The sequence below is a fragment of the Hyperolius riggenbachi genome, chromosome 8, assembly GCF_040937935.1.
Source record: "Hyperolius riggenbachi isolate aHypRig1 chromosome 8, aHypRig1.pri, whole genome shotgun sequence".
In the NCBI taxonomy this organism is placed as follows: Eukaryota; Metazoa; Chordata; class Amphibia; order Anura; family Hyperoliidae; genus Hyperolius; species Hyperolius riggenbachi.
In genome coordinates, this window is record NC_090653.1 from 17,906,886 (window position 1) to 17,932,575 (window position 25,690).

At 44.9% G+C, this 25,690-nt stretch overlaps 1 protein-coding gene across 1 annotated transcript in view; it reads left to right on the plus strand.

The window, feature by feature from the left end:
* CHM (CHM Rab escort protein) overlaps positions 1-25,690 on the plus strand; it is a 149,887-nt gene that overhangs the window by 19,876 nt on the left and 104,321 nt on the right. The window contains 3 exon segments of the mRNA XM_068250016.1: positions 923-1,044; positions 10,783-11,380; positions 14,570-14,686. Coding sequence (XP_068106117.1) covers positions 923-1,044; positions 10,783-11,380; positions 14,570-14,686 — 837 coding nt within the window.

The window sequence follows — 25,690 nt, forward strand, 5'->3', positions numbered from 1 at the left end:
CTCTTCCTGCTTAAGCCACACCTCCCCACTGACTAAGAGCCTGTCAGCCTCTAGCTGAGGGGTGTGGCTTCAGACTCACATTGCTGAGGTAAAGCTGATTATTGTATTCATTAGGTGGCCATCCACTGGTGGATGTGGCCTATAGATAGCTCCCACTCATGTCATTATCAGAGAGCGATTTATCTGATCGAATTCCTCCACACACGCCACACAGATTGATTGAAAATCAGCACACACTGCCTGCCGGGTCGCCTCATCTATGCCCCGCCCAGGCAGTGTAGGGTGAAGGGGCGTCAGAGCTCACCTGTCCTGCACATGTCTTCTCTCGACCGCTAGCGCTTCTCCCACCAGGACGCTTGTGTCGTGAGACTAAACGCTACAAGCCATACACTAGGAGCACCGTGGTTCATACCTTGCATGAACACTAGAGGCCTCTAGTGTTTGGGCTCTAGTGTTTGTCATGTGACTCCTAGCTCTCTGTGAGTGAAGAGGTGGGGAAAAGCCCTGGCGGGGGAAAGAAGATAATACAGGAAGCGCCAGCAGACTAGTGAGTGTTAGTTCCGTTACTGCTTTGGTTGTCCCCAAAATTGAGTGCTCCCGACGTGCACTCGACCCCCCCACCGTTTGAGCGATATCTTCCTTCCTGTGCGATCGACCAAATTTAACAATTTCATGCAAAAATCTACCAATCTCGAGTCATTTGTATCATCTATTTCTAGCAGATTTGATTAAAAGATTGAATCCTCTGGATGTCGATGGAAAATATTGACCACTGTATGGCCACCTTTAGGTTGGGTGCGGCCTGGTGTAAACAAGCAAGGGTAGATGATTATTGGCCTTTCATTGACCAACTCTTACCAGATATAAGCCTGTCCGTCTAATCCAGTGTTTTTCTTCTCACCGTTCCTCTCCTCCCCTGCAGAGAGATCCCGCCCCTGAGGAGCCTCAGACATGGCAGGAACACATCCTGGAGAAGGAGGAAGTCATTCCGCTAAATCAGAAGGACAGAACGATTCAGAATGTGGAAGTATTTTGCTGTTCGCGGTAAGAGGGTGACGTCTGTGCTCAGTACTGAAATGATTTATCTAGATAAGTGAAACTAATGAAGTTTTTCAGAACTGCCAATCAGAGTCCTTGTTTAATTCAGCAAATTAATCTTGATTGGCAACTCTGAGCACCCGCCCACTTTTCCCAGCAACTTATTTTGATAAGGATTTGTACTCTTTACTGTCTAAGGCCACTGTCACCAGCCGCCCCCCTTCTGTATCAGTAGCGAGATGACCCCTCCCCCCCTTTCCTCAAGTATAGGTAGCCAGATGACTCCTCCCCCTTTCCTCCAGTATAGGTAGCCAGATGACTCCTCCCCCTTCCTTCCAGTATAGGTAGCCAGATAACTCCTCCCCCTTCCCTCCAGTACAGGTAGCTAGATGACTCCCTTAATCCCTACTTTTCCCACCCCTCTCAGTATAGGTAGCCAGATGACTCCCTTAATCCTTTCTCCCCCCCCCCCAGTATAGGTAGCCAGCTCACCTTCACACCACAACAGCCATCTGTGTCACTCATTTCTCAGCTCGTCTCCAGTGCAGAAGCTTTCTCTTCCTTTCCATCTCCAATGCTGCCCAGGTCCATAGCCGCCGACCACAATACGAAAGTGCACAGAGGGCAAGATGGCTGCTGCACAGGCGGCTAGCAGCAGAGTACCGCGGTCAGGTGCTAGCCTGATCTCCCGGCATTGCAGCATTTGCAAGCTTACAAATGCTGCGCCGGTTTAGCCTGCTGCTTTGGTGCCCTTGCTACTGTGGTGCCACGGCCTAAGCCTGTTATCAGGCTGTGGCTGATCTTTTAGAGCTGAGGGGAAATTTCCAGTTTAGTTCTTTTGCTTTGTCTAATGTGAAAGTTGAGGGGGGGGGGGGGGGTTGGTTTATGCTGCTTGCAGGGCAAATGGCTGTAGTTGTGTCACGTCTCTGTAGGATGGCGTGCGTTCTCTGCAGCGCACGCTGCTGTCCCCAGCCTGACCGCCGCCGCCATGAAGTGAAAGTCAGGTTACGCCACTGTATTTATCGTCGTCCGGGATCACCGATCCGCAGTAACAGGTGTTAGTTTATACTCGGTCGTATTCTTCCCGCCAGCCTGGCCGGCGAGTCCTTGAGGAAATTTCTTCATAAATATTATGACCGGCTCGGCGTGGAGGAGGCGGCCGGGCGCTGCGAGGGAACGCGCCGCCACTTCTCAGGCAAATGGCGATTTGTGTTGTTTTATGTAAACAATCAATCTTTTACATGGTGTAATGTGTCATTTTAGCAGCCGGTGAAAGGAAACCGTCACGGAGGGGACATTGAGTGAAGACGGAGCAATGACACGCATAAGAATCATGGGCGGAAGAGTCATAGATCACTGATTAAACAGCATGAGCCAAAGCCTAAAGGGGAACCCCGCTTATAACGTTATCATGCCAAACACACTGCAGATTGCTTCTGGTGTCTGTGTACGGAAGCCGGTGTATCACATGACCCCATGCAGGTCAGGTGTCGCCGGCTTGCATGCACAGGGGAAGCTGGAAAGCCGCTGGTATCCCGCGAGGAGGTACAGGGAGACTACAGACATCGCTGGAGGCTCGGTAAGTATTTGGGTGGGAGTTTTGTGCTATTTCGACCTGTTGCTGAAGCAACCGGCAGTATACGGCATCAGGCGATCCCCAAATGTATGCAGGTTATATGCAGTATAACCTGCATACATTTTTAAAGAGGCACTGTAACCCAGATTTTACTTCATCCCAATCAGTAGCTGATACCCCCTTTCCCATGAGAAATCTTTTCCTTTTTTCTAATAGATCATCAGGGGGGGTCTGTAAGGCTGATATTGTGGTGAAACCCCTCCCACAGTGTGATGTCATGACCATGGCCCTGACAGTTTGCTGTTTGTGGACTTCGTTGCATTGTGGGAAATAACAGCTTTTTCCAAATTGCCAAGCAAGCTGTATCTCCCTCTGTGCAAAAAAAAAAAACAACCTTTTACCCTATCGCATTGTAAAGGGGTGTGGCTATAAATAATGGCAGTTGGTGCTGTCTTTTTTCATGTCTGCCAGCAGTAAAGGTGAGGACCTGCAGGCTGATTGTGGGTCAAACAATATGAACAAATTACATGGCGATTATCAATCATTTCTCGATCTCTCTTCTACTTTTTGCTTCTCACTTTGCAATGTATTGATCTATTTTCTTTCCCCTTTTTGCTACAGTTCCTTTTTATGTTTATTTTTATCCCTCTAGCAATCACCACAAGTATCTCTAAAATCGGTTTGTACCGTCGATCCCATGTTGGCAGTCTTCCCTACGTGGATGGAGCTATTTAACACACAGGACAAATAAGGCAAAATGTTAACGAGCACTAACTTCCCCCCCCCCCCCCTCTACCACCGACGCAGCAAATAAGCCCTATTGTGATTCCTATTTATAAGGTCGCTTCTCTCTGTTGCGCATCACAAGTTATTACACACGAAAGGCGATTGTGCGGCCGGGCGGAAGCGGCAGCTAGAGCACGTTCTGCGGAGAGTCGTGCAGCCAGCGTCTTATCACAACCGAATCCTCATTAACCCCAGAGCGTTATCCTGAACCCCAGACCTTGTCTGCATGGACTGGCGCTTGTTATCGCAGTTGGCGTTCTCTCCCCTCCCCCGGCTGGCCGACACCAGGACCCGGCCGCAGTCTATGGTGTCCTCAGTTTGTTGTTGTTTGCTGGTTTGTGTCGGTTGACTGAACGGAATACAGCACAGAAACGGCCCCGGGCTCAGCTTCCAATCATAGCGATGCGCGGAGACGTCGGCCAGTAAACAACGGTTGACTTGTAGTTCAGAGATCAGGTAATCACTCAGTTACACTGAATATATTACAACTTTTGCAGTTTTATCTATTCTATATATATATATAAAATCGTATGGTATACAGATCCCTTACTACCTGGGATGATATGTTCTGGGGGTCTCGCGGCCCCCCTGCACACCTGGGCGGAGCTACAAACAGCAAATCAGATTTCACCCATTAATGTCAATGGAAAAAATGTAAAAGGCTGCCGTTCTCACAGTAATCAAGCCAGAGTCCCCACACTTGGCACAGTTGGTCACTTGGTGACCGAGGTTACAAATCCAGGAAAAGTGGGCGGAGCATGAAACAGCCAATCAAATTTCAGCCATTCATTGTTAATGGGAAAATGTAAACTGCAGCCATTCTTACACTGTTAATCGCAGGGTTCTCAAACTTGGCACACTTGGTGACTGGAATTAATATTCAGTGGGTGGAGCCTACAACAGCCAATCAAAATTCTCCTGTTGATTTTTAAAGGGAATATTTAAACTGCTGCCATTCTTGCACTGTTAATGGCAGAGGCTTCAAACCTGCTACAGTCGGTCATTGGGTAACTGCGGTACAAATTCACTAAAGGGGCGGGGCCACAAACAGCCAATCAGATTTCCTTGGTGGATAAACAGCTTCCATTTACACATTTTTGATGTCAGGAACCTGACAGCTCACAAACTTGGTCATTGAGCGACTGTGTGTCAAGGCTACAAAAAGTGGGCAGAGCCAAAAACAGATTTCACTGGTCAAATATAAACTGCAGCCATTCTTACACGGTTACTGGCAGGGTTCTCAAACTTTGCACAGTTGATCACCGGCTGACTGGGATTAATAATGAAGAAAATGGGTGGAGCTTACAGCAGCCAATCAAAATTCTCCTGTTGATTTTCAAGGGGAATATTTACATTACTACCATTCTTACACTGTTAATAGCAGATGACTCAAACCTGATACAGTTGTTCATTGGATGACTGGGGTTCAAATTCAGAAAGAAGGGGAGCCACAAACAGCCAATCAGATTTGTTTAATTTCAATGGTGAGATACAGATTATTGATACCAAGGACCCCAAAGCTCATAAACTTGGTAATTGAGTGATTGTATGTCAAGGTTAGAAAAGTGGGCGACACCAACAACTACATTTTTTTACATGGAAAAATATAAACTGCAACCATTCTTACACTGTTAATGACAGGGATCCCAAACTAGACACAGTTGGCCACTGGGGGACTAGGATTAATATTCAGAAATGTGGGTGGAGCCTACAAAGGCCAATCAAAATTCACCTATTGATTTTCAAGAGTAATATTTACATTGCTACCATTCTTAAGCTGGCCACTAACGGTCCAATTTCTAGCGAAAAATCGTTCGAGCGATCAGAAATTCTGATCGGATTGGTTGTAAATAATTTCCATTGGTGGACACAATCGATTATGAACGAGTGAAAAAAATGTCGCCCGAATGAATTTTCGTCTAACGAAAATTTGGATTTTCTTGGTGGTCGTGATAGATAGGAAGCAATGATTGGTTAGTTGATGGTGTAGTGAAAGATTTTTCGTCCGATCAGAATTTCTGATCGCTCGAACGATTTTTCGCTAGAAATTGGACCGTTAGTGGCCAGCTTAACACTGTTAATGGCAGAGGCCTCAAACCTGCTACAGTCGGTCATTAAGTGACTGGGGTTCAAATTCACTAAAGAGGCGGAGCCACAAACAGCCAATCAGATTTGTTAGATTGATTTCAGCCATTCTGCTTTTGGCAAGGTTCTCAAACTGACACAGTTGGTCACTGGGTGACTGGGATTAATATTCAGAAAAGTGGGTGGAGCCTACAACAGCTCATCAAAATTCACCAACTGATTTTCAAGGGGAGTATTTACGTTGCTGCCATTCTTACACTGTTAATGGCAGAGGCCTCAAACCTGCTACAGTCGGTCATTAAGTGACTGGGGTTCAAATTCACTAAAGGGGTGGAGCCACTAACAGCCAATCAGATTTCTTTGCTTCATAAACTGCTTCCATACGCACAATTTTTATGCCAGGAACCCGAAAGCTCACAAACTTTGTCATTGAGTGACTGTGTGTCCAGGTTACAAACACTGGGTGGAGTCAAATACAAATTTCACTGGCAAAATGTAAACGGCAGCCATTCTTACACTGTTAATGACATGGTTCTCAAACTTTGGTCACTGGGATTCATATTCAGAAATGTGGGTGGAGCCTAAAAAAGCCAATCAAAATACACCTATTGATTTTCAAGGTGAATATTAAAATTGCTGCCATTCTTGTGCTGTTAATGGCATAAGCCTCAAACCTGATACAGTCAGTCGTTGGGTGACTGAGGTTCAAATTCACTGAGGGTGGAGCCACAAACATCCAATCAGATTTTGTAGATTGATTTCAGCAATTCTGTTACTGGCAGGGTTCTCAAACTTGACACAGTTGGTCACTGGATGACTGGGATTAATATTCAGGAAAGTGGGTGGAGCCTACAACAGCCAATCAAAATTCACCTTTTGATTTTCAATGGGAATATTTACATTGCTGCCATTCATTACACTCTTAATAGCAGAGGTCTCAAATCTGGTACAGTCAGTCACTAGGAGACTGGGGTTTAAATTCTGAAAAGGGGGCGGGCCTCAAACAGCCAATCAGATTTGTTTAATTACAATGGGAATATCCAACTTTTTAATGCCAAGGACCCCAAAGCTCATAAACTTGGTCATTAAGTGACGATATGTCAAGGTTAGAAATAGTAGGCGGAGCCAAACATTTAACTTTTTAAATAGTAGAATATAAACTGCAGCCATTCTTACACTGTTAATGGCAGGGTTCCCAAACTTGACACAGCCAATCAAAATTCACCTATTGATTTTCAAGGGGAATATTGAAACTGCTGCCATTCTTACATGGCGGAGGCCTCAAACCTTCTACTGTCTGTCATTATGTGACTGGGGTTCAAATTCACTAAAGGGGCAGAGCCACAAACAGCCAATCAGATTTCTTTGCTGGATAAACTGCTTCCATTCACACACATTTTCATGACAGGAACCTGAAAGCTCACAAAATTGGTCATTGAGTAACTGTGTGTCAAGGTTACAAAAACTGCAGCCCTTCTTCCCTGTTAATGACAGGGTTCTCAAACTTTGCACAGCTTTTTACTGGGTGACTGGGATTAATATTCAGAAATGTGGGTGGAGCCGAAAAAAGCCAATCAGAATTCGCCTGTTGATTTTCAAGGTGAAAATTAAAATTGCTGCCTTTCTTGCATTGTTAATGGCACAAGCATCAAACCTGGTACAGTCGGTCACTGAGGTTCAAATTCAAAAAAAGGGGCCGGAGCCACAAATAGCCAATTAAATACAAATTATTGAAGCTAAGGAACCCAAAGCTCACAAACTTGGTCATTGAGTGACATCCAGATTACAAAAAGTGGTGTAGAAGATGTCAGTGCTATACAAGTACATAATAATAATATGGTAGGACATTAGACTATGACTATGGTAGGATTAGAGTGTGAGCTCCTCTGAGGACAGTCAGTGACATGACTATGTACTCTGTAATGTGCTGCGGGAGATGTCAGTGCTATATAAATACATAATAATAATATGGTAGGACAGTAGACTATGACTATGGTAGGATTAGATTGTGAGCTCCTCTGAGGACAGTCAGTGACATGACTGTGTACTCTGTAATGTGCTGCAGAAGATGTCAGTGCTATATAAATACATAATAATAATATGGTAGGACATTAGACTATGACTATGGTAGGATTAGATTGTGAGCTCCTCTGGGGACAGTCAGTGACATGGCTATGTACTCTGTAAAGTGCTGCAGAAGATGTCAGTGCTATATAAATACATAATAATAATAATATGGGAGGACATTACACTATGACTATGGTAGGATTAGAGTGTGAGCTCCTCTGGGGACAGTCAGTGACTTGGCTATGTACTCTGTAAGGGGAATTAGTCTGACCCTCTGTAGGGTTTACATGGCGATTGTGGCGTTTCGGCAGAACGTGTGTTGTATCGCCGGATCGTTTGGCGCCTTGATGGTTTCGCTGGAGACATTTGCGGTCGGGTCATTGCCCGCTGTAGAGGATCGCACAGATTAATCCATTGCGCTTACATCTGCTGCGTTACATTAAATCTAATATTTACACAGTGCTGGAATTAGCTGGCCGCGTCTGACACTCTCCATCCCCGTAATTAGCTTTTTATGGTTTATTTTGCCATAAATTTCTTTTTTTTTTCTCCTTCCTCTCTCTTAATAATTATATCTTGTAGCAGAAATGAATATTAATGGCCCTTGCCAGCGCAGATCATCTCGTAATATAGACGTGAAGGAGAAGGAACGTCTTGGCGTTTTCCGAGAGGGCGACTCGCCCGCCTGCGTGATTCATCACCCTGATTAGTCGCCGCCGCTTCCTGCAAATCAGAAGCGTAATTGAGTTTCTAAGGACAGAGAGACGAGGCAGAAAAATCACTCACTCCGGACGCATTTACCACCCACGTCCCACGCCGAGAGAGGGAAGCGTTTGCGGCGGATCAAGGTGGCCGGGGAGCTCTCCGTGTGTGTGGTAGGCGGACTACAAGTCCCAGCGATGAGCTCTGCTTCAGAAGCGTCAACATGGCAAAGTATGGATGAATGAAGATCATCAGAAAGTAACAGTCATTTTTTGTGTGTTAAATGTACCTTGCAACTTGCAAAATAAAGTGTAACTTTCAGGCATAAAATCAAAAATCAATTCTTTATTTTTATCTGGTAAACAAGTAATAAGGATTCTAACCAGGCAATCCAAAAGTTAAAATCACTATTACTTTTCGTGTTGATAAATGATCATTCCCCAGTTTACCTGATTTTTTTTTTTGGTACACACAACATTTGGTACACAAAAGAGAAGTTGCAGGGCATGCTGGGTTGACCTTTTTTGCTTTTCTACCCCCCCCCCCCCTTTTCAATGCAGCCTGATTGGCTGAAGCCTCTTTCCCTCCTGTTTTCCCCTCCCACACCTCTGTTCCTCTCTGATTGGCCAATATTTCTCATGCTGGGACAATGTACTTTCTATAGTGAAGGGCGGGCAATTCAGGCAGATGTGAGTAAGGGAGGAAATTATATCAGGATTGACTTCAAAATAGCCACAGTTAAGATTGGAAATGCTATGAAGGATTTTCTCTTTTTTTTTTTTTTTTACTGTAGGTAAGTCACTAAAATTAAAATGTGGACAGTACAATACATATGTTGTATAAGTAGAGCAAGTATTCAGCTACTTATACATGTGGGGTTTTTTTTCTGAGATAGTATGGCTGGCAGCTCCTCTTTAATCCCTTCTCTGCCTGAACTGCTTGTCACATGACTGCAGAACGCAGGTAGCAGTTTGTTCAGCAACATTAACATGAAGCCCCCTTCCCCGAACCCTCCAACCCAAAGGTGAGGAGTGTGTCGTTACTACAAAGGAATGGGAAACCTTGTAGAAAGATACAGTATGATAAATGCTTAAATATGATGGATGATTATGTGTAGAAATAATCAGAAGGTACAGCGTGCTTTCAATAAAATGTTTCGGAATGACTGAAAACGACTGTTACTTTGCAGACGACCCTCGTAAAAAGTTTTCAGTCATAGAGCTCCCATGGTTATTTGCCCTGTTACCTCTCCCAGTGTCTTTTTTTGATGCTTCCTCATTACATCCCCCACAGAATCCCCCTGGATATAACAGTACCCCTCTTTCACTTTATTGTAGTACTGCCTGTTGGTGCCCCCATAAGTGTAGCACCCACCATAGTGCTCCCTTTATTACAGTATGGGGATGTCCCACAGTGCCTCTGTTATAGATCCCCTGCTATAGTTCTCCCCCTTCCCCCATAGTGCCCTTCGTATTACATTGCCCCCATAGTGCCCCCGGGGGCTTGCTGCTGTGATCTACTCCATCGCTGGTTACACTTCTACTTATTACCGAACAGCTCATGAAGTGAAGCCATGTGTTTTGGTGTATTACCAAACAACCACCACATGTGGGAAAATATTAGTGAATTTGGGGGGGAAAAAAGTCTAAAATTCTGAGTGTGGCATTTTACCGATCTATTATTTATTTTTTATGGAAGCGCCCTTAGTGAATTGAGGTCATTATCTCCAGTAGACTTCCAAAGTATGTAAAGAACTTTTTTCAGCACTGATAAGTTTGTGAGAAATGTGTGAATTGCACGCGGGTTTAAGAGGAACTGTCACCAAGGACTAAACTTCATTCCAGTCAGTGGCTGATGCTCCCTTTCCCAGGAGAAAGCTTTATTTAAAAAAAAATTCAAGTAGATCATTAGGTGGGTCTACACAGCTGATATTGTGGTGAAACCCCTCCCTCAGTGTGATGTCATGACCATGGTCCTGACAGTTTCCTTTCGGTGAACCTTGTTGCATTGTGAGAAAAAACAGCTGTTTCCAGCTGCCAAACAACCAGTATCTCCCTCTGTGCATAAGTATATGTTGTATATAAAAAAAAAAAAACCTTTTAGCCTATCGCATTGTTAGGGGGTGTGATTATAGATAATTGCATTTGGCATTTTCTAGTTTTCTTATTGTCTGCCAGTAGTAAAAAAGGTCACCTGCAGGCTGATTGTGGATCAAGCAACAGGAGCAAATTACATGGCAAATATCAATCATTTCCTGATCTCTCTTCTATTTAACTTCTCACATTGCTCTTTCCGCTTCCTCTTTACTGGATGACTCTGCTACCCCTCCATGTGAAATAGTTTGCTGTGAGTTTGAGTTTGCTGTGTCTTCTTGTACAATCCTTGTCAGTCCTTTCAGTATGCGGTGCTCCATACAAATGATCGTGTTATCAGATTTTTATGACTAAAAATATATATTTTTATACTAAATAACAATAATATGAAAATGACATACCATGTTCCCTTTTAATTTTTACTTTTGTTCACAGAACTGAAGACTCGGACCTTGTGGAGGAGGTTGGGGCACTAAGTATAAATCCTGAGCTTCTAACTACCAACCCTACAGAGATCCACAGTTGCGAACTTCCACAAGAGAGCTCAGTCAGTCATCCGTCTCAAGAAGAGAGCCCCGCCTCTGACAGTCCTCCACAAGAAAGCCCCGCCTCTGACAGTCCTCCACAAGAGAGTCCCGCCTCTGACAGTCCTCCACAAGAGAGTCCCACCTCTGACAGTCCTCCACAAGAAAGCCCCGCCTCTGACAGTCCTCCACTTGAGTGTCCCGCCTCTGACAGTCCTCCACAAGAGTGTCCCGCCTCTGACTGTCCTCCACAAGAGAGTCCCGCCTCTGACAGTCGTCCACAAGAAAGTCCCGCCTCTGAGCCACAGGAAGATCTGGAGTCAGGCCAGCAAACTAGTAGCAATGAAGAAGTTCCTAATGCTGAAGCGACATCGGCGGATGAAACGGAGGTTTCTCCTGACGCAGAACCAAACGCCACCAAAATGTGCCAAAAAGAGTTCAAGAAAAGTATTACGTATTCTGACATCGTGAGAGAAGGGAGGAGATTTAATATCGATCTAGTTTCCAAGGTCAGTTTTAGACACGTTGATGTGATTGTAACGGTTATTCTGTGGCAGTAGTGATCACTCAAGGGGTCCGTTCCTGGATGTATTTGTGGTTATTTATTGGCTTTAGCGGTAGTGGTGGCTGATGATGAGCAAACATGTGACCAATATTCAAACTCTGATTGAAGAGGACTCACCTGCTGGTTAATTGATTGTCCATACCAAACCTAACCAGCTCTCCTTTATTCTGGGTTGGTTTATAAGATTATCACATCCGTCACAGCACAATTTGTATATTAGTCCACTGTTTTTCTCCTCAGTGGTGAGCACTTCCTGTCAGTAGCGTTAGTCAATCCCTAGATTTCATCATTTGGGTTCAGCAACCACTGAAATGTAACAATAGTTGGACCTTTTGAAGTCTTCCTTGGGGTTCAGCGATGGTTTAGACCAGTATAAAGATCTCTGTTTGGATCTGTTTGTAGTTTTCCCTGTGACCTGTGGTCTTCACTCCTCCAGCCTCTGATGATGACAGTTCTGCTGCCTCTTCTGATATCCTTGACTTGCCTAGACCAGTGGTGGTTCCCAACCTGCGTCCCTTAAAACTATCCTGTTTCTCTTCACAGTATTGTTAAAATTCCTGGCTTACCCAACATGGCCAGAGAAATGTATACTCCTCTCCCCAGCAAATTTCCCAGTGGTCCCTGCTCTATTTTATTTTGCGCCTCCTGCTGCTGCTCAAGCCTCCTGCTGCTTCCTGCTGCTGCTCCTCATGCTTCCTGCTGCTGCTCAGGCTTCCTGCTGCTGCCCAGGCCTCCTGCTGCTGCTCAGGCTTCCTGCTGCATCCCAGGCTTCCTACAGTTGCTCAGGCTTACTGCAGCTGCTCAGGCTTACTGCAGCTGCTCAGGCTTACTGCAGCTGCTCAGGCTTACTGCAGCTGCTCAGGCTTACTGCAGCTGCTCAGGCTTACTGCAGCTGCTCAGGCTTACTGCAGCTGCTCAGGCTTACTGCAGCTGCTCTGGCTTACTGCAGCTGCTTTGGCTTACTGCAGCTGCTCTGGCTTACTGCAGCTCTGGCTTACTGCAGCTGCTCTGGCTTACTGCAGCTGCTCTGGCTTACTGCAGCTGCTCTGGCTTACTGCAGCTGCTCTGGCTTACTGCAGCTGCTCTGGCTTTACTGAAGCTGCTCGGGCTTCCTGCTGTTGCCCAGACTTCCTGCTGATGCTCAGGCTTCCTGCTGCTGTCCAACCTTCCTACTGATGCTCAGGCTTCCTGCTGATGCTTAGGCTTCCTGCTGCTGTCTAAGCTTCTTACTGATGCTCAGGCTTCCATCTGCTGCTCAGGCTTCCATCTGCTGCTCAGGCTTCCTGCTGCTGCTCAAGCTTCCTGCTGCTGCTCAGGCTTCCTGCTGCTGCTCAGGCTTCCTGCTGCTGCTCAGGCTTCCTGCTGTTGCCCAGGCTTCCTGCTGCTGCTCCTCATGCTTCCTGCTGCTGGTAGGGCTTCCTGCTGCAGCCCAGACTTCCTGCTGGTGTTGCCCAGGCCCCCTGCTGCATCCCAGGTTTCCTGCAGCTGCCCACAAATGCACATTTTTTTCCACGGGCGGAAAAAAATGTGTGCGATTCCACAAGCTATTGAAATCAGTAGCCTCGCTTGGGAAATGCTCATCGTGACCGGTCATTTGCATTTGTCCTTTTCTGCACGTTTATATATAGCACAGATTCCAGCTTTTTCCCGCACTACTCGTATTCACAGTTACAGTATATATGCGACTGCAAAAGCTGATGGAGTCCCGGGAATTGCAGGGGAAAACGGCCCTGCCACTGCGTCCCTCCCTTAGAGGATTGAGTGTTGGCTTTCTTTTGGTGTGAGTACTGTTTTAATGGTAAAGAATGAGTACACAGATTATTTGATTTACCCGAAGGTATTTCTTTTGCTTGTAAACAAAAAATGGAAAAGGACCGAGAGCCCAATATGGTGTAGTATTTCGGACAGTCTTGAGAGAATTTGAAGAATAAATAAATTATACTCACAAACCCAGGTTACCACACAGGCAACCACTGGACAGGCAGGTGGGGAGAATTACAACCTGACCCCACTCAGGTAATAAGAAGTCGCTCTCTGTAGTTAAAGATAACCCGAGTCGGGGTTCTTACATCGCAATCCCCATACAGAGGCTGGGTCTGTCTATACAGCCCAGCTTCTGTTGCTAGTTAGCTAACTCTAAAGCCCCCCCTGCACGCTGTGAGACCCCATAAATCACAGCCGCGCTGGCGACATGCAGCGTGTCGCAGCCTGCTGTGTTTACCTCACTAATGCCAGTCTCGCGGCTTCCCCGCCTCCTGAATCGCTCCGGTCCCCGCCCACGTCCCCTCCCTCGCCGCTGATTGGAGGGAAGGGACACGGGCGGGGACCGGAGCGATTCAGGAGGCGGGGGAGAGCGGAGGCTGACGTTAGTGAGGTAAACACAGCCGCATAGCGCGGCTGTGTTTTATGGGGTCTGACGGCGCGCAGGGGGGATTTTGGAGGAAACTAACTAGCAACATAGGCTGGGCTCTATAGGCAGACCCAGCCTCTGTATAAGGATTGCGATGTAAGAACCCTGCCTCGGCTTCTCTTTAAGGGAATGGGGACAACACCCCTCCACCCAGGGTGTACTAGATCAGTGATAGAAACAACGAACAGAGGTGCCAACAAAGAATAAAATAATGAAAAAACGTCTAAAAAGGGGGAAGTAGGTGGACTCTCCTCCCTCGAGAAATGATCGAACTATGAGACGTTACTAGAACATCAGTAACATTTAACAATCTCCAAGTGTGCAACGCGTTTCATGGGTCAACATCCCGCTTCATCAGGCAAAGTATTTGGAGAACACAAAGTAGGATCAAAAGTCTGGCCCAGCGATTGCGATGTCAGAGACACAGATGCGCTGGGCCAGACTTTTCATCATACTTTGTGTTCTCCATATACTTTGCCTGATGAAGCGGGATGTTGACCCGTGAAACGCGTTGCACACTTGGAGATTGTTAAATAAATGTTGCTGATGTTCTAGTAACGTCTCATAGTTCGATCATTTCTCGAGGGAGGGGAGTCCACCTACTTCCCCCATTTTAGACAGTTCTTAATTATTTTATTCTTTGTTGGCGCCTCTGTTCTTTTTTTTCTATCACTTTCTTTTGCTTGTGTTTTTATACTGATTTATTATCTGTTCTCTGTCCAGTTCCTGTACTCCCGAGGATTACTAATAGATCTTCTTATCAAATCTAACGTGAGCCGCTACACAGAGTTCAAGAACGTCACCCGGATTCTGACCTATCACGACGGCAGGATCGAGCAGGTGAGTGCTTTGCTGAAGCTGGGTACACACGTCCAACCAGCGCACGATCATCACAACGGCATGACCAACAGGTAGCCACGCCCTGTACGTCCATATGACCAAAACGGCTAAACGGCCAACTCATTTACATACTGCGTGCGCAAGCGTAACGATTGTCTGTACAACGGCATGACCAACACATTGCCACAACCTGTACGTCCACATTACCAAAACGGCTAAACGACCAACTCATTTACATACTGCGCCCGCAGGCGGTACAACTGACTGCACAACGGCATGACCAACACATTGCCACGACCTGTACGTCCACATGACCAAAACGGCTAAACAATCGTGCAGTTAGTCGGTGCAGCTAGTCGCGCGGTATGCGTGCGTAGGAGGTGCGACTGACTGTACGATACGGCCGCTTTCAGAACACGTAAAAGACCTTCAAACGACTTAGTACACACGCGGCCAACTGCACAATTGCAGCCCAACGGTCATGTGAGTAGATCTGACAGTTGCATCCGGCAAACCGTCTGTTTTCAGTTGGTCGTTTAGTCGTTTGTGCACATACACATGCCTGTTTATTATCCAACAGACTAAAGTCAGACGGTAATCAGGCAGTTTGGTTGAGCGTTTGTACGCGATTCCAGTTTGCGTGTTCAAAATGATCCTGTCGGCGTTCTGGTAGCATTTGTTGCGCTGTGTAAATGCAGATGAGCTTGCGGGTGTTTAGAGACCCTGTAGTGACATATCGTAGGATGCAGTAAATTATTCAGGATAGGCAACTTTATGGTATTTTCCTGGTTTCCGCATCAGAAACACTTCCTTTGTCCATATAGTGCTGCATATTGGTATCTAGCCCCACCCCCTTGGTTAAGCTTAGCCTAGGCTGTTTAGCTATGCAGAATGCTCCTCCTAGAGTACTCTGGGAGATCAGGTATTATATTCACTGGCTACAGAACTACCAGTAAACAAACATTCAGCAGAGCTGCATTTGGCAAGTGTCACCACTTGTGATAGATTTCAGAATGTAAATCAGGCAGAGGAAAGATTTTACAATGGGCAAACACTGACTACATAATTTATAAATGAATATTGTGTAAAAAAACAAAAAAACCCAATTTTATTCATTTCATTATTTTTGCTATAGGTCCTCTTAAATTTTACCCAAATTAGGTATTTCTTTGAATAGCCTTGTGTCAGTGGCGTGGCTAAGGAGCTGTGGGCCCCGGAGCAAGTTTTACATGGGCCCCCCAAGCACTCTATACATAACAATTGATACAGCGCACCAAAACCTGCCAATGGCAACTACAGTGTCAAAGGTGCAAGAAGGGGATGGGGAGCAGTTTGTTAATGATTACCACTGTTCAAAGTATCTATAGAAGTGATTATTACCAGCACAGGGCCAATAGAGAGCTAATATTGTGCTTGAGGGAGGGCCCCTTTGGCTCAAGGGCCCCGATGCAGTCTCAAACATCTGCACCCCCTATTGCTACACCACTGCCTTGTGTACACCGTACAGGCCTCTGGTTAGTGTAGAAAATGAGATCTGCCTGCTCTGATTGGTTGGCTGATTTGTGCTGTGAGGCCTCTGCACATACTCCTAAAGCTGCAGGATTCCTAGCATGGTGGTGCAGTGGTTAGCATTCTCGCCTTGGAGTGCTGGGTCCCTGGTTTAAATCCCAGGCAGGGCATTAGCTGCATGGAGTCTGTATGTTCTTCCCATTTCTGTAGGTTTCATCCAGGCACTCTGGTTTCCTCCCACATCCCAAAAACACACAGATAAGTTAATTGGCTTCCCCCTAAAATTTGCCCTAGACTACGATACATACACTACATGATACAGACATAGGATAATGGTAGGGACTAGGTTGTGAGCGCCTCTAAGGGACAGTTAGGTGACAAGACAATAAACTCTGTACAGCGCTGCGGAAGATGTCAGTACTATATAAATACTAAATATTAACCACTTAGGGCCCGCTTTCACTTGTGCAGTGCGAATCGCCGCGGAAAAAATTTGCATGCGGATGTGGATTTTGCATGCGGGTGCATGCGCATTTTCATGCGAATTCGCATGAATGACGCTGTATGCGAATTTAACCATGTCAGTGCCTGTGTGCTTTTCCATTGATTTCGTGCGGATTCGCATACACCCACATAGCGGTATGCAAATTCTGGTGACTCTGCCATGCGGATTTTTCACGTGGACGAAAATGCTCAGAAATCCTGACAAGTGGAAACAGTCCCATCCACTTGTATTGGCTATGCGAATCTGCATGCGGCAAACGCATGCAAATTCGCGATAGTGGAAACGGGCCCTCAAGGTTAACTGGATGAATATACTTGTCCAGTGTAGTTGAGGAGACTGCACCACCAGTTTGTTGCTAAATGAGGCACTTGTGGTATCATTTTAACCGTGAAGAGTTGTAGAAAACATTTTGGTGTGTCTTAAAGCTTGGACCCACATCATATGAGAAATGAGTAGGGACAAACTCAATCCAACATAAAAAAGTAATTTTCAAAACTATGGTCAAACTTGGGAAAGTCTTAGCAAAACTACAAGAGACATATGTGGTAACATTTTAACCCTGATAAGTTGTAGAATGGAGTTTAGAGAGTTTTAGGGTTGAGGCCCATGTCTTGTGTATTCTTTTTAGTCACAAACTGAATCAAAAGCAATTACATTTTCGCATATTCTGTACCAAAATAAGACTTGTAAAATGACAAAGTGACAGAATATAAGTGAAGAAAATATGTATGCCATGAGGGTTTATTACGATAGTGTACAATGGGAAAGTAAAAAACATAATCTAAATGTTGCAATAACCAGGACGAATGAGCAAATCAAATTTGTGCGTTTATTGCTGGGTACACACGATGAGATTTCCCGTTCGATTCCCGGATCGATTCGATTAAATCAAACATGTTCGATTGGATTTCGATCGATTTTTTCATGATAGGTATGCAAAATCGACGGAAAAAACGATCGAAATCCAATCGAACATGTTTGATTTAATCGAATCGATCCGGGAATCGAACGGGAAATCTCATCGTGTGTACCCAGCATAACTTATACTTAGCACTGTTTATAGGAAAGCTATATTGGATGTAAATGGAGAAATAGTGTTTTTTTTTCTAATTGTTTACCTTAATTTCACTTTAAAATGCGTAAAAAGTAAGGTAATTACTTCATAAAATTTTCACACACTAAAAGCCTAATTTGTCCGGAAAAAAAACAATATATAGATAATTTAGGTGTGATTAGTAGTAATAAAGTTATTGACTAATGAATGGGAGCAGTGCTGATATGTGAAAATTGCTTTCGTCCTGGAGTGGTTAATAATAATTTCTCACCAGTGGTGTGATTGGTTGCAGGTTCCTTGTGTGTACGTATTTGTAAAGCTGTTGTGTGATTGGTTGCTTGGGCCTTGTGTGTGTACGTATTTGTAAAGCTGTCCTATGATTGGTTGCAGGTGCCTTGTGTGTGTACGTATTTGTAAAGCTGTTGTGTGATTGGTTGCAGGGGCCTTGTGTCTGTATGTATTTGTAAAGCTGTTGTGTGATTGGTTACAGGTGCCTTGTGTGTGTGTGTATGTATTTGTAAAGCTGTTGTGTGATTTGTTGCAGGTGCCTTGTGTGTGTACGTATTTGTAAAGCTGTCCTGTGATTGGTTGCAGGTGCCTTGTGTGTGTATGTATTTGTAAAGCTGTTGTGTGATTGGTTACAGGTGTCTTGTGTGTGTACGTATTTGTAAAGCTGTTGTGTGATTGGTCACAGGTGCCTTGTGTGTGTATGTAATTGTAAAGCTGTCATGAGATTGGTTGCAGGTGCCTTGTGTGTACGTATTTGTAAAGCTGCTGTGTGATTGGTTACAGGTGCCTTGTGTGTGTACGTATTTGTAAAGCTGTCATGTGATTAGTTGCAGGCGCCTTGTGTGTGTACGTATTTGTAAAGCTGCCGTGTGATTAATTGCAGGTGCCTTGTGTGTACATATTTGTAAAGCTGTTGTGTTATTGGTTACAGGTGCCTTGTGTGTGTACGTATTTGTAAAGCTGTCGTGTGATTGGTTGCAGGTGCCTTGTGTATACGTATTTGTAAAGCTGTGCTGTGATTGGTTGCTGGTGCCTTGTGTGTGTATGTACTTGTAAAGCTGCCGTGTGATTGGTTGCAGGTGCCTTGTGTGTGTACGTATTTGTAAAGCTATTGTGTGATTGGTTGCAGGTGCCTTGTGTGTGTACGTATTTGTAAAGCTGTCCTGTGATTGGTTGCAGGTGCCTTGTGTGTGTACGTATTTGTAAAGCTATTGTATGGTTGGTTGCAGGTGCCTTGTGTGTGTACGTATTTGTAAAGCTGTCCTGTGATTGGTTTCAGGTGCCTTGTGTGTACGTGTTTGTAAAGCTGTCCTGTGATTGGTTGCAGGTGCCTTGTGTGTACGTGTTTGTAAAGCTGTCGTGTGATTGGTTGCAGGTGCCTTGTGTGTACGTATTTGTAAAGCTGTCCTGTGATTGGTTGCAGGTGCCTTGTGTGTGTACGTATTTGTAAAGCTGTCCTGTGATTGGTTGCAGGTGCCTTGTGTGTGTACGTATTTGTAAAGCTGTTGTGTGATTGGTTGCAGGTGCCTTGTGTGTGTACGTATTTGTAAAGCTGTTGTGTGATTGGTTGCAGGTGCCTTGTGTGTGTACGTATTTGTAAAGCTGACGTGTGATTGGTTGCAGGTGCCTTGTGTGCGTACATATTTGTAAAGCTGTCCTGTGATTGGTTGCAGGTGCCTTGTGTGTACGTGTTTGTAAAGCTGTCGTGTGATTGGTTGCAGGTGCCTTGTGTGTGTACGTATTTGTAAAGCTGTCCTGTGATTGGTTGCAGGTGCCTTGTGTGTGTACGTATTTGTAAAGCTGTTGTGTGATTGGTTGCAGGTGCCTTGTGTGTGTACGTATTTGTAAAGCTGTTGTGTGATTGGTTGCAGGTGCCTTGTGTGTGTATGTACTTGTAAAGCTGCCGTGTGATTGGTTGCAGGTGCCTTGTGTGTGTACGTATTTGTAAAGCTGTCATGTGATTGGTTGCAGGCGCCTTGTGTGTGTACGTATTTGTAAAGCTGCTGTGTAATTGGTTGCAGGTGCCTTGTGTGTACATATTTGTAAAGCTGTTGTGTGATTGGTTACAGGTGCCTTGTGTGTGTACGTATTTGTAAAGCTGTCGTGTGATTGGTTGCAGGTGCCTTGTGTATACGTATTTGTAAAGCTGTGCTGTGATTGGTTGCAGGTGCCTTGTGTGTGTGTATGTACTTGTAAAGCTGCCGTGTGATTGGTTGCAGGTGCCTTGTGTGTGTACGTATTTGTAAAGCTATTGTGTGATTGGTTGCAGGTGCCTTGTGTGTGTACGTATTTGTAAAGCTGTTGTGTGATTGGTTGCAGGTGCCTTGTGTGCGTACATATTTGTAAAGCTGTCCTGTGATTGGTTGCAGGTGCCTTGTGTGTGTACGTATTTGTAAAGCTGTCCTGTGATTGGTTTCAGGTGCCTTGTGTGTACGTGTTTGTAAAGCTGTCCTGTGATTGGTTGCAGGTGCCTTGTGTGTACTTGTTTGTAAAGCTGTCGTGTGATTGGTTGCAGGTGCCTTGTGTGTGTACGTATTTGTAAAGCTGTCCTGTGATTGGTTGCAGGTGCCTTGTGTGTACGTATTTGTAAAGCTGTCCTGTGATTGGTTGCAGGTGCCTTGTGTGTACGTATTTGTACAGCTGTCGTGTGATTGGTTACAGGTGCCTTGTGTGCGGACGTATTTGTAAAGCTGTCCTATGATTGGTTGCAGGTGCCTTGTGTGTACGTATTTGTAAAGCTGTCCTGTGATTGGTTGCAGGTGCCTTGTGTCTGTATGTATTTGTAAAGCTGTTGTGTGATTGGTTACAGGTGCCTTGTTTGTACGTATTTGTAAAGCTGTTGTGTGATTGGTTGCATGGGCCTTGTGTGTGTACGTATTTGTAAAGCTGTCCTGTGATTGGTTGCAGGTGCCTTGTGTGTACGCATTTGTAAAGCTGTCCTATGATTGGTTGCAGGTGCCTTGTGTGTACGTATTTGTAAAGCTGTCCTGTGATTGGTTGCAGGTGCCTTGTGTGTGTATGTATTTGTAAAGCTGTTCTGTGATTGGTTGCAGGGGCCTTGTGTCTGTATGTATTTGTAAAGCTGTTGTGTGATTGGTTACAGGTGCCTTGTGTGTGTGTGTATGTATTTGTAAAGCTGTTGTGTGATTTGTTGCAGGTGCCTTGTGTGTGTACGTATTTGTAAAGCTGTCCTGTGATTGGTTGCAGGTGCCTTGTGTGTGTATGTATTTGTAAAGCTGTTGTGTGATTGGTTACAGGTGTTTTGTGTGTGTACGTATTTGTAAAGCTGTTGTGTGATTGGTCACAGGTGCCTTGTGTGTGTATGTATTTGTAAAGCTGTCATGTGATTGGTTGCAGGTGCCTTGTGTGTACGTATTTGTAAAGCTGCTGTGTGATTGGTTACAGGTGCCTTGTGTGTGTACGTATTTGTAAAGCTGTCATGTGATTGGTTGCAGGCGCCTTGTGTGTGTACGTATTTGTAAAGCTGTCCTATGATTGGTTGCAGGTGCCTTGTGTGTACGTATTTGTAAAGCTGTCGTGTGATTGGTTACAGGTGCCTTGTGTGTGTACGTATTTGTAAAGCTGTCATGTGATTGGTTGCAGGCGCCTTGTGTGTGTACGTATTTGTAAAGCTGCCGTGTGATTGGTTGCATGTGCCTTGTGTGTACATATTTGTAAAGCTGTTATGTGATTGGTTACAGGTGCCTTGTGTGTGTACGTATTTGTAAAGCTGTCGTGTGATTGATTGCAGGTGCCTTGTGTATACGTATTTGTAAAGCTGTGCTGTGATTGGTTGCAGGTGCCTTGTGTGTGTATGTACTTGTAAAGCTGCCGTGTGATTGGTTGCAGGTGCCTTGTGTGTGTACGTATTTGTAAAGCTATTGTGTGATTGGTTGCAGGTGCCTTGTGTGTGTACGTATTTGTAAAGCTGTTGTGTGATTGGTTGCAGGTGCCTTGTGTGCGTACATATTTGTAAAGCTGTCCTGTGATTGGTTGCAGGTGCCTTGTGTGTGTACGTATTTGTAAAGCTGTCCTGTGATTGGTTTCAGGTGCCTTGTGTGTACGTGTTTGTAAAGCTGTCCTGTGATTGGTTGCAGGTGCCTTGTGTGTACGTGTTTGTAAAGCTGTCGTGTGATTGGTTGCAGGTGCCTTGTGTGTGTACGTATTTGTAAAGCTGTCCTGTGATTGGTTGCAGGTGCCTTGTGTGTACGTATTTGTAAAGCTGTCCTGTGATTGGTTGCAGGTGCCTTGTGTGTACGTATTTGTAAAGCTGTCGTGTGATTGGTTACAGGTGCCTTGTGTGCGGACGTATTTGTAAAGCTGTCCTATGATTGGTTGCAGGTGCCTTGTGTGTACGTATTTGTAAAGCTGTCCTGTGATTGGTTGCAGGTGCCTTGTGTCTGTATGTATTTGTAAAGCTGTTGTGTGATTGGTTACAGGTGCCTTGTGTGTACGTATTTGTAAAGCTGTTGTGTGATTGGTTGCATGGGCCTTGTGTGTGTACGTATTTGTAAAGCTGTCCTGTGATTGGTTGCAGGTGCCTTGTGTGTACGCATTTGTAAAGCTGTCCTATGATTGGTTGCAGGTGCCTTGTGTGTACGTATTTGTAAAGCTGTCCTGTGATTGGTTGCAGGTGCCTTGTGTGTGTATGTATTTGTAAAGCTGTCCTGTGATTGGTTGCAGGGGCCTTGTGTCTGTATGTATTTGTAAAGCTGTTGTGTGATTGGTTACAGGTGCCTTGTGTGTGTGTGTGTATGTATTTGTAAAGCTGTTGTGTGATTTGTTGCAGGTGCCTTGTGTGTGTACGTATTTGTAAAGCTGTCCTGTGATTGGTTGCAGGTGCCTTGTGTGTGTATGTATTTGTAAAGCTGTTGTGTGATTGGTTACAGGTGTCTTGTGTGTGTACGTATTTGTAAAGCTGTTGTGTGATTGGTCACAGGTGCCTTGTGTGTGTATGTAATTGTAAAGCTGTCATGAGATTGGTTGCAGGTGCCTTGTGTGTACGTATTTGTAAAGCTGCTGTGTGATTGGTTACAGGTGCCTTGTGTGTGTACGTATTTGTAAAGCTGTCATGTGATTAGTTGCAGGCGCCTTGTGTGTGTACGTATTTGTAAAGCTGCCGTGTGATTAATTGCAGGTGCCTTGTGTGTACATATTTGTAAAGCTGTTGTGTTATTGGTTACAGGTGCCTTGTGTGTGTACGTATTTGTAAAGCTGTCGTGTGATTGGTTGCAGGTGCCTTGTGTATACGTATTTGTAAAGCTGTGCTGTGATTGGTTGCTGGTGCCTTGTGTGTGTATGTACTTGTAAAGCTGCCGTGTGATTGGTTGCAGGTGCCTTGTGTGTGTACGTATTTGTAAAGCTATTGTGTGATTGGTTGCAGGTGCCTTGTGTGTGTACGTATTTGTAAAGCTGTCCTGTGATTGGTTTCAGGTGCCTTGTGTGTACGTGTTTGTAAAGCTGTCCTGTGATTGGTTGCAGGTGCCTTGTGTGTACGTGTTTGTAAAGCTGTCGTGTGATTGGTTGCAGGTGCCTTGTGTGTACGTATTTGTAAAGCTGTCCTGTGATTGGTTGCAGGTGCCTTGTGTGTGTACGTATTTGTAAAGCTGTCCTGTGATTGGTTGCAGGTGCCTTGTGTGTGTACGTATTTGTAAAGCTGTTGTGTGATTGGTTGCAGGTGCCTTGTGTGTGTACGTATTTGTAAAGCTGTTGTGTGATTGGTTACAGGTGCCTTGTTTGTACGTATTTGTAAAGCTGTTGTGTGATTGGTTGCATGGGCCTTGTGTGTGTACGTATTTGTAAAGCTGTCCTGTGATTGGTTGCAGGTGCCTTGTGTGTACGCATTTGTAAAGCTGTCCTATGATTGGTTGCAGGTGCCTTGTGTGTACGTATTTGTAAAGCTGTCCTGTGATTGGTTGCAGGTGCCTTGTGTGTGTATGTATTTGTAAAGCTGTTCTGTGATTGGTTGCAGGGGCCTTGTGTCTGTATGTATTTGTAAAGCTGTTGTGTGATTGGTTACAGGTGCCTTGTGTGTGTGTGTATGTATTTGTAAACCTGTTGTGTGATTTGTTGCAGGTGCCTTGTGTGTGTACGTATTTGTAAAGCTGTCCTGTGATTGGTTGCAGGTGCCTTGTGTGTGTATGTATTTGTAAAGCTGTTGTGTGATTGGTTACAGGTGTCTTGTGTGTGTACGTATTTGTAAAGCTGTTGTGTGATTGGTCACAGGTGCCTTGTGTGTGTATGTATTTGTAAAGCTGTCATGTGATTGGTTGCAGGTGCCTTGTGTGTACGTATTTGTAAAGCTGCTGTGTGATTGGTTACAGGTGCCTTGTGTGTGTACGTATTTGTAAAGCTGTCATGTGATTGGTTGCAGGCGCCTTGTGTGTGTACGTATTTGTAAAGCTGTCCTATGATTGGTTGCAGGTGCCTTGTGTGTACGTATTTGTAAAGCTGTCGTGTGATTGGTTACAGGTGCCTTGTGTGTGTACGTATTTGTAAAGCTGTCATGTGATTGGTTGCAGGCGCCTTGTGTGTGTACGTATTTGTAAAGCTGCCGTGTGATTGGTTGCATGTGCCTTGTGTGTACATATTTGTAAAGCTGTTATGTGATTGGTTACAGGTGCCTTGTGTGTGTACGTATTTGTAAAGCTGTCGTGTGATTGGTTGCAGGTGCCTTGTGTATACGTATTTGTAAAGCTGTGCTGTGATTGGTTGCAGGTGCCTTGTGTGTGTATGTACTTGTAAAGCTGCCGTGTGATTGGTTGCAGGTGCCTTGTGTGTGTACGTATTTGTAAAGCTATTGTGTGATTGGTTGCAGGTGCCTTGTGTGTGTACGTATTTGTAAAGCTGTTGTGTGATTGGTTGCAGGTGCCTTGTGTGCGTACATATTTGTAAAGCTGTCCTGTGATTGGTTGCAGGTGCCTTGTGTGTGTACGTATTTGTAAAGCTGTCCTGTGATTGGTTTCAGGTGCCTTGTGTGTACGTGTTTGTAAAGCTGTCCTGTGATTGGTTGCAGGTGCCTTGTGTGTACGTGTTTGTAAAGCTGTCGTGTGATTGGTTGCAGGTGCCTTGTGTGTGTACGTATTTGTAAAGCTGTCCTGTGATTGGTTGCAGGTGCCTTGTGTGTACGTATTTGTAAAGCTGTCCTGTGATTGGTTGCAGGTGCCTTGTGTGTACGTATTTGTAAAGCTGTCGTGTGATTGGTTACAGGTGCCTTGTGTGCGGACGTATTTGTAAAGCTGTCCTATGATTGGTTGCAGGTGCCTTGTGTGTACGTATTTGTAAAGCTGTCCTGTGATTGGTTGCAGGTGCCTTGTGTCTGTATGTATTTGTAAAGCTGTTGTGTGATTGGTTACAGGTGCCTTGTGTGTACGTATTTGTAAAGCTGTTGTGTGATTGGTTGCATGGGCCTTGTGTGTGTACGTATTTGTAAAGCTGTCCTGTGATTGGTTGCAGGTGCCTTGTGTGTACGCATTTGTAAAGCTGTCCTATGATTGGTTGCAGGTGCCTTGTGTGTACGTATTTGTAAAGCTGTCCTGTGATTGGTTGCAGGTGCCTTGTGTGTGTATGTATTTGTAAAGCTGTCCTGTGATTGGTTGCAGGGGCCTTGTGTCTGTATGTATTTGTAAAGCTGTTGTGTGATTGGTTACAGGTGCCTTGTGTGTGTGTGTGTATGTATTTGTAAAGCTGTTGTGTGATTTGTTGCAGGTGCCTTGTGTGTGTACGTATTTGTAAAGCTGTCCTGTGATTGGTTGCAGGTGCCTTGTGTGTGTATGTATTTGTAAAGCTGTTGTGTGATTGGTTACAGGTGTCTTGTGTGTGTACGTATTTGTAAAGCTGTTGTGTGATTGGTCACAGGTGCCTTGTGTGTGTATGTAATTGTAAAGCTGTCATGAGATTGGTTGCAGGTGCCTTGTGTGTACGTATT